Source organism: Hipposideros armiger, unplaced genomic scaffold (assembly GCF_001890085.2).
Source record: "Hipposideros armiger isolate ML-2016 unplaced genomic scaffold, ASM189008v1 scaffold_52, whole genome shotgun sequence".
NCBI classification, from domain to species: domain Eukaryota; kingdom Metazoa; phylum Chordata; class Mammalia; order Chiroptera; family Hipposideridae; genus Hipposideros; species Hipposideros armiger.
In genome coordinates, this window is record NW_017731402.1 from 488,903 (window position 1) to 498,801 (window position 9,899).

Genomic DNA, 9,899 nt, shown 5'->3' on the forward strand with positions numbered 1-9,899 from the left:
TCCCTGCTCCATGATGATGTCCACAAATATTTTAGGGAACGCTTTCAGAAGTTACACTATGTAAGCCTCTCACTTTGATATTGTGCAGTTTCAAGAGCTTTTTTTTTTTCAAAAGCTTTTTGAGCTTTGTAAGCATCTCAACTTTGTAACAAAGTATTTGTGAATTTTCCCCTGCTTAGTCTTCAATAACCTCCTAAGCTTCCCAATAATTGTCATTATAGTGATAGGGATCTAAAATATCAGTGTTATGATCAAGTCAAACATTTTCTGGTTTGTCATGTCTCCAGGTGACTTTTGTCAAAGCATTATGAGAGCATTTTCTGAGTTTGCTAGAAGTCTTTCTTTGTCCTTCAAAATGGTCCCTACCATCAAACAATTTCTTCCTAAAAATTATATGCGACAGTCATCATTTTTCTCACATTTTAATTTTTTAAATCATTTTTTCCATTTACATTGACTTCATAGTAGGCTTCCTCTTCATATTGCTTTTGCACTTATTGGATAAGATGTTTTAAAATGTCCATAATGTACCCCAAGGTAACACACAAACAAAACAAACACAGGGTAGATTAACAACAAAAAGATGAAACTAAAATAAATGTGCACAGAGGGAGGACGTCACCAAGATGGCGACGTACCAGACAGCAGCCTCCGTCCTTCCACAAATATCAAATTACACAGCTCATCCATGAGCTAGAACAGCTCTGGAAGAACACTGGAGTCCACTTAAGGAACTTCATCAACATAGCAAAACAGAACATCTAAGACTAATTAATAAAAAGAAGAAAGCTTCATTTTGCCTGCATCATCTTATTTCCCAAGCATGCATTGTTCTACACTAAGAGGGAACTTCCCAGCTAGAAAGCATCCCCTGTGCCAAGAAAAGATGAGCAGGGTGAGTAACCCAAAGGTCCCACTTTGATTTTGCCCCACCATGACGGGCAAAACTGAGACATATAGAGATGGCTAAGAACAAAGGAGAAAAAGCAGGGATTTCCAATAGCAGCCATGCAGCAAGAGTCATTGTGGTTCACAGCAAACTGTGCTACAGATAAATCCAACAGATTTTGCCACTGAAGAAGGAACTAATAGTCACACAACTGCAGAAAACCACCTGCAGATTTCACCAGCTTTTGCTCCCCAGGCATTTGTGTTCGCTGATGCCGGCCATCTGATTCCCTCCCCCACTCCCTCCCATCCCTGCTTCCACTGGAGCCTGGGAACTGCACCAGCAGCCAGCAGTGGTGGCCACTGTTTTTGTCCACCACTGCTGCCTGTCTTGGTTCCTAGTCACTGGACATGGAGGTGCTGCTGAAGACCCCAACAGCCCTTGCAGCAACTGCAAACCCCTCACAGTGCTTGTCAAGGACAACATGGTTGTCAATGTTGTGGACCCTAGTGGCCTGAACCAAACAGACAGCATGCTCTGCTGGACCCAGTGCTGCCACATATTCCCACGCTTGGCATCCTACACCACTAGGGATACCATCAAAATGGTTTGCAAGTTATTAGAGCTCCAGAAAAAGAAGAGAAGAAATAGATGACAGAAAGTGTATGTAAAGAAGTAAAGGCTGAGAACTTCCCAAATCTGAGGAGCTATTTGGATAACAAAGTTCATGAAACTCATAGGTCACTAAACAAACTCAACTAAAAAGATCCTTTCCAAGACATATTACAATAAATCTGTCAAAAATCAAAGACAAAGAAAGAAGCTTAATCTTTTCATTTCTGCCTAAATAACTCCTTTTGGCATTTCTTGTAAGACAGGTCCAGTGGTGATGAATTTGCTTGGCTTTTGTTTGTCTGGGAACGTCTTTATCTCTCCTCTTACAAGGCCAGAATTACCCTGATACCAAAGCCAGCCTAGGACACTACAAGAAAACAAAACTACAGACCAATATCTCTAATTAACATAGGTGCAAAAATTCTCAACAAAATATTAACAAACTGAGTTCAACAGCATATTAAAAGGATCATACACCATGATCAAACTATAAAGTTCCTATACAGCAAAGGAAAACATCAACAAAATGAAAAGGCAACCTACAGAATGGGAGATAATATTTACAAATTGTATATCTGATAAGGGGTTAACATCCAAAATACATAAAGAACTCATACAACCCAATAGGAGAACAAAAAAAGTCTGATTAAAACATGGGCAGAACTGAATAAACATTTTCCCTAAGAAGACATATAAAAGGCCAATAGGCACATGAAAGGTACTCAACATCACAAATTATCAGGGAAATGCAAATCAAAACCATGAGATATCACCTCACACCTGTTAGAATGACTATCATAAAAAAGACAAGAGATAACAAGTGTTGGTGAAAATGTGAAGAAAAGGAAACCCTTGGCACTGTTGATGGGAATGTAAATTGGTACAGCCACTATGGAAAACAGTATAGAGGTTCCTCAAAAAATTAGAAATAGAGCTGTTATGTGATCCAGTAATCACACTCCTGGGTATATAGTAGAAGGAAATGAAAACAACCTGAAAGAGATGTTTGCACTCCCATGTTCATTGCAGTGTTATTCACAATAGCCAAGATATGAAAGCAACCTAAGTATCTGTCAATGGATGAATGGGTAAAGAATATGATGAGTATATATATATATATATATATATATATATATATATATATATTCATCACTAAACAAACTCAAGTTATAAACGTTATAGAAAAATAATATGTGGACATTTTTTTCACACATGCATTAAGAGACTGAAGGTAAGTGGTCCAGAGTTGGAAGAAGGAATTACATGGCTGTCAGAGACCTAGACTCATTTATTTCATTGTTAATGAACACATCCATCAACTTAGTTCTCTTTTTTTATATGAACATTTAAGTTCTACTCTCTTAGCAAATTTCAGTGATAAAGTACAGCATTTCAACTACATTCGTCATATTTTACATTCTATCCTCAGAGCTTATTCATCTGATAGCTGAAAGTTTGTATGCTTTTACAACCTTCTCCCTAATACCTTCACTGCCCCCAGCTCCTGGCAACCACTTTTCTACTCTCTGCTTCTACAAATTTGATGTCACAATTTACATCATTTTACCATGTGTATTCATTAACAAATTAATATAGTTATACTTTAAAATATACTTTTGTCATTTAACTTCATAGTAGTTTTATAAGTGATTTACGCACCATCATTATGACATAAAAGTATTTTGAATTTAACTATATGAGTACCTTTACCTTTATACTTTCATATGTTTTACTGTTTCTAATTAGCATCATTTCATTTTAACTTGAAGAAGTACCCATAACATTTCTTATTTGGTCGGTCTAGAGGTGATGAACTCCTCCAGTTTTTATTTGCCTGGAAAACTATCTTTTCTTAAATTCTGAAGGACAGCTTTGCTGGGTAGATTTTCTTGGTTGGCAGTTTTTCCTTCTTAGTATTTTGAATATATCATGGCTCTGCAAATTTTCTGCTAAAAAAATCCACTTATGATTATCTTATGGGCGTTCCCTTGTATGTAACAAGTCGTTTTGTCTTGCTGCTTTTCAAATTCTCTCTTGTTTTTATCTTTTGACAATTTAATTATAATGTGTCTCAGTATGGATCTTTAGACCTGACTTATTTGGAACTGTCTGGGTTTCCTGGATCTGCATGGCTGTCTTTTCCCCCAGGTTAGAGAAGTTTTCATCCATTATTTCTTTGAATAAGCTTTTAGCCTCTCTTTCCCTCTCTCTTTTTCTCTCTCTCGCTCTTGTTCTCTCTGTCTCTCTCCTTCTTCTGGGACCCCTTTAATGTGAATAATGGTTTGCTTGATGCTGTCTAATAAGCAGGAACAATGCTCATAACCACTCTACCATGTGACCTTCTCTCTATCAATGGATAGACAAATTCCTTAGGCTTCCATATTAATGGGGACTAAAGAAAAGAATTATATTGCAAAGACATATGGGTTAATGCTGACCCTTTGTCTATGGCAGACCTAGATTCTGTTACTTCCAACTTCTTTTTTTTGGGGGGGGGGAAATAGAGCTGAATACAAAGTTTTGTGGCAATGTGACTACCTTTAGATTCCTTTTTCTAGGTAGACATTTTCTCTTTCTGTGTCTTCTTATACATTATATCTTTCCTCCAAGTAGAATGAATGAGCAGATACAGTCATAGTAACAAATGCATTCACACATTCAATATTTATTAAATGCCTATTATGTATAAGGGATGTGCTAGTCCTTTTATGTAGAGTCAGAATGGAAGCCTATATCTGCCTATATATAATATCTGCCTGTGTAGGTCCTATGGAAAGAGGAGACTGTATTCCTTGCTTTTCCCAACTTCTAAAGGCCACCAGCACATGGCTGTATCACTCCAATCTCTGTTTCTGTTGTCACATTACCGTCTTGCCTCTCATCTCCTGTCTCCCTTTTGTAAAGACCCTTGTGATTACATCAGAATAATCCAGGACAATGTCCCCATCACATGATCCTTAACTTAATCATATCCACAAAGTCTTTTTTACCAAGTTAGGTAACATATTCATAGGTTCTGGAGGATTAGGATACAAACACCTCTAGGGGGCTATAATTCAGGCTCCCACAGCACCCAAGAGCACTTTGTGCATTAAACCATATTTCAATCTGAACAATCCTTTGCTTCTGGCTCTTGCAGGAGGCCAAGGTCAGTTTACTAAAGTTATAAATGAGTGTGGGGGAGGATCTCCCGCAATGCCCGCCTTGGATTTTTTTGCATTTGGATTTTTGCATTTGAACTTCAGCTAAAAAGTTTCTATCATTTTGGGTGACAGACAAATATTAGAGTCAGCAAGGCCCTGAAGTTATTATATATACCTGAGAGATGTGTGTGTGTGTGTGTGTGTGTGTGTGTGTGTGTGTGTGTGTGTGTTTCATCTCTGGCCAAGCACTATCCTGTCTTGGGCAACACCTACCCCAATTCCAATCGTTGACAGTTAGGAAGAGATATAGCTAGTTCATTGGTTTCCCCTTCTTCTTCTCCCTCCCCCGCAATACATATTATCCATGATCATTGGCTGCTTTTTAAAGTATAGTTTATTTCTTAAAGAAAAGTAGTTACTATAATAAAAGTCGACACAGCATGTTGACAAAAAACATATATCTGCCTCTGAGTAATCCCTGAACAATCCTTTGCTTCTAGCTCTTGCAGGAGGCCATGGTGCAGTTTACTAAAGTTATAGATGAGGGTGGGGGGAAGATCTTGTTCAATGCCCCCCTTGGATTTTTTGTGCTTGAACTGTAGCTAAAAAGTTTTCTTTGTTCTGGGTGACAGACATACAGATAAATATTAGAGTCTGCAAGGCCCTAAAGTTATATACCTGAGAGATGTGTGTGTGTGTGTGTGTGTGTGTGTGTGTGTGTGTTTCACTCCTGTTTCAGTTGTCCTCCACATCCTGCAGCCAGAGACCCTCAGGGCTTCTGGGAAATGAAAAGCAGCTCTTCCTAAGTAGTTTAATACCTTGATGTCTCAATCATTTTCTTTAATAATCCTGAATTACCACAAAAATAATTAGAGGCAGACCAACCCATTAAGCATTATCTTTCAACTAGAGTGTACTGGCTAAGCAGTAATCCTACCTCAGACTTCATAGAAATATTTTTATTTGAAGATCAAAAGAATTGTTCTCTAAGTACCTACTGACAAATGGGAATCATTGGAGATTCCAGCCCAACCCTCTGTTTTGCGGAAATAACAATAATACTCAATACTCTTCGAAAGACTTTTCTTTAAATGGGATAAAGGAACTAATGAAAGAAGAGAGTTCTTCCCCTAGAGATATTATTCTGTGTTGAAAAGAAGGAGAAATTTTAACTGGTCTAAATACTTCTGTCACCTCCAAAGCCATCCTGAGCAGCCTCAGGCTGAAGTTACTTGGACTTAACATAAGTAAATGCAAGTGTCTGATATGTTTAGTGCTTCTATATTTTAATAGTACTTTCCTGATTAGAAAACTGAAAGTTGTCCAAAGCAAAAGTTTATTTGGAAAATAGAAAAAAAATTTTTTTTAGTTTATTCACATTATTACCATACCTACAGTGGCAAGTGCTATAAACATTTCAGCGTGTGCTTCTTTAGACTTCTTTTTGTGTGTGTGTGTATGCAGAGGTATGGTGTTTTCCCCCAAAATATAAAATAAAGTGTCTCACTTTTGAGATAGATTTCTTTTTACCCACTCTACCCAGGTGAAAAACATGACATTTTTATTTTTTGAATTTATTATCTTTTTATGAATTTCAAATTTATTCCTTTTGAAAAGAGTTATTTAGACTCATTTACGCATAGACTTTCATCATACATGGCTCTTATACATGCTAAAAGAGGGTTGTTTTAGTGAACAAAGAGAAATCACAAAGTGAAATCAATGGGTTATCTTAAAACTTCTGCCCGTTCAGATCTTCTGTTTAACGAATGTCTTGAGGTTAGGTCACCGATGTGTTCTCACATGCAAGATCAACCTCTCTGCCACAAGATGATAGTTGATAGACCATTTCTTTTTTTTAAGGGTTTTTATTAAAAATACAGCTAACATACAATATTATATTAGTATCAGGAGTATGCCATAGTTATTCAACATTTATATTCCTAAACAAGTGATCAGTATGGTTAAGTTCAGCAACAACCTGACACTGTGCTATGATATCACAATATTATTGACTATATTCCCCATGCTGTTCATTACATTCCCATGACTTATTTATTTTCTACCTGGAAATTTGGACCTCTTATTCCTCTTTACCTTTCCCTCCATTTTTAATTTTCAAATTAAGGTTGACATTCAATATTATTTTACATTAATTTCAGGTGTACAGCATATGGTTAGTGGTTAGACATTTATATAATTTAAGAAGTGACCCCCTGACTAGTCTAGTACTCATCTGGCACTATGCATAGTTATTACCATCTTATTGACTATATTTCTTATGCTTTACTTTACATCCCCATGACNGAGAGAGAGAGAGAGAGAGAGAGAGAGGAAGGGAGAGAGAGGGAGAGAGAGTTGACACATTATCTTTTAAGTTACAGCTTTTGGAGTAATGAAAAAGGTTAGCTTTATTCTAATTGCAATCATTTACCTAAGCTACCACTTTGTAATTTGGTGAAATATCCACTTATTGTAATCCTTTGCAGGCTACAGCAAAACCATGGTCACTCTGGAAAACATTTCTCGTGTGTCTATTGGCCTGTCTAATTGCTACAGCCCTTGTAGTTCTGGTCTTATATTTTGTCCACTTTGGCAAGCCTACCACGGGCACCACCATCATCATTCAGGCAGACGGAAAGTTCAGACATGTCATCTGCATCCCTGGTTCTACCCCATCTCCTGCCTCATCACTCCTGCCTGGGTCTCAGGGCACCCTGCCTTCTATCCCTTTGGCCAGCCAAAGCTCACCTACCACAATGCCTCCATCTACCCCTGTGGCCAACCAAAGCTTGCCTACCACAGTGCCTCCATCTACCATGGAGACAACTAGAACCACAACAGTGGACCATGAAATTATCATTGAAGAGTAAGAATGATATTTTTGAGCCCTCAGCCTTCCTCAAACCAGATCAACACTCTTATTCTGAAGGAGGCATGTCCAAGCTGTTCTGTCCTCCCTGCCAAGAGGTTCCAAAGTATTTGACTTCATGAGATTTTGCCTCTCTTGCTCAATCATTTGCTGGATTGCCATATGGTGATGATTCAGTCTTGGGTCCGTCAATGTTCAAATGATTGGAAAAGAAAAATTTTACATGAGCCTGACTAACTCATCTCAGCTGGGGCCCAGAGTTTTCTCTTCATTCTTCTTGTACAAATAACCTCAGTGATCACGGATGAAGATTTCAACGGCTGAAGAGGCTCCCTTCCTGCATGTTGGTTCTTAAGGCAGTATTTACCATCCATTGTTGATTATTTCCTAACCTATTTTCAGCACTTGTACCCCGGAAGGGAAAAAAGAAATGTTCAAAGTGGTTGATGTGCACAAATTATTAAATACCTATCGATCGTTACAGAAGTATTTCTCCTATTGGTGAATTCAGAAAAGAGGGGAGATCAGTGAGGCTAGGAATAATTAAGGAAGATTTCGGAGAAGAGCTGAAAGTTGAGAAAGGGTGAAAGTTTGGATTTAAGTAGAGAAAATTAAAGCAGAAAGTGAGAGGGTTAAGGGGGTTTAATAGATTAAAATTAAAAACACAGCAATACTTCAAATATAACAAATGATATATTTTATATATCTGTACTCTTTCACTGACTATTTCCCATATTTGATATTTTGCTTAATCTCTAAACTACTATAAACTACTAATAAAATTTGAACTTTTAAATTGTTTTGCATTTTGTATCATAACTTTGAGGGCACATAGCTTATAATTTGCTATAAAACACAGACTCTTGTGCAATATTGCTTTATTCTGAGTGTTTGATACTTAATAGAAGCATAAACATTTCAATCTGGAAAAACCTTTAGAGTTAAAGCAAACTGCCCACTCCACACCCAATTTCCAAACTCTACAAAAGGGGAAACCTGTCCCAGGGAAGGGAGAGGGGGCTTCTAGTCAAAGACTCAGAGCCTCTGAGTTCTCACCAGAGCCTGGGTCTCCAGCTTACAACTTCTGATTCTCTCTTGCATACCATTAAAGATTCTAAATGTGTTGTTTTGTTTTTCAAGATGTTCTAAAGCAAAAGATTTTGTGTTTTATATAATTGTACATTAATTTGCTGCAGTCAATAATAAGCCATGTAAATTAGCATAGACCTGAAGGCCTGACTGAATATTTAACTCTGCAGACAAAATATTAGATATGTGGTCATTCTTCAGATAATTGTTATTTTTGTGCAGCTAGTATTATTTCTCAGACACTGGGGAATGTAAAAATTTGAGTCTTTGAAGAGTAACTTTTTATACTACAAACATTAATTGACAATAGACTTTAAGAGTTATAAAAGGTATTATATAAATTTTAGAAAACGAATTTCATAAAGCTCTAGATAAAATTAATAAACAAAAGGGTATAAGTGTGAATGCATTTTCCCCAGTACAGTTTTAAATCAATTTATTGCTATACTTTTGACTTAAATGCTTGTGAAGAAGAAATACTAAATTCACTAGGTTAAAACATGCTTCCTTATAAGTTAAACTCTGTTTTGTGATAGAAAAGTAAGAAAACCTTTTAATAAAAGAGCTAAAATAAATTTACTGCTAACACTTTTTTTTTAAAGTTTTGTATTCTAGAGGCTATCCTAAATAACTTAATGCTGTGATAAAAGCTGTTATTTACCTCCTTTACTCTTAGATATAATACAGAATACAGCATGGTAATACCAGAAGAATAATTTCTTTGTGTTTAAGAGGCATCTTCTCTTAACAATAAATTTCCTAATGTCAAATATTTAGTTGGAGGACATTGTGATTAAGGTTATGTGAGATCATCAGGGTTCTGTGCTTTGTAAAATAAAGAAGTGAATGAGTTCTTGGATTCTTTTTTTTGCTTTAGACTTTTACGGTTTAATAAAATGTTAAATTAGTAAAGTTGTGGAAAGTATCTTCACGAGTTAAAATAATTAACTTGAGCAAAAATTTTAGAAAACACTATGAAAATACTAAGTGAAATTTGCATAGTCAATAAATAAGTAACCACCTAGTTTTAATGATTTATTCAGCAAATATCAAAACCAGACAGTTGTTCTAATATTTATTATTTAAAAATTTTATTCACCATACTTGAATCACAGTAATATATTTTAAAAGCCAGGAAGCTTCTCTATTTAAAACATCTTCTTCAAGGACTTTTATGAGCCCATTATTTGTTCTTAAATGTAAAGTAATTCATGTGGGATTAAAATGATAAGTTTTCAATACATTTCAGCAAATAAGAGTGTAATTCACTTTTTTTGGATGCTTTACTACT

The 9,899-nt window shown here is 36.3% G+C and overlaps 1 protein-coding gene across 2 annotated transcripts in view; it reads left to right on the forward strand.

The window, feature by feature from the left end:
* LOC109381710 (dynactin-associated protein-like) overlaps positions 1 to 9,458 on the forward strand; it is a 26,548-nt gene extending 17,090 nt beyond the window's left edge. For both annotated transcript variants that reach the window (XM_019640603.1, XM_019640602.1), the window contains one exon: positions 7,137 to 9,458. In XM_019640603.1, the coding sequence (XP_019496148.1) occupies positions 7,137 to 7,520 (384 nt within the window). In that variant the 3' untranslated portion in view covers positions 7,521 to 9,458. The remainder of the gene's footprint in view (positions 1 to 7,136) is intronic.
* The last annotated feature ends 441 nt before the right edge of the window (positions 9,459 to 9,899 follow it).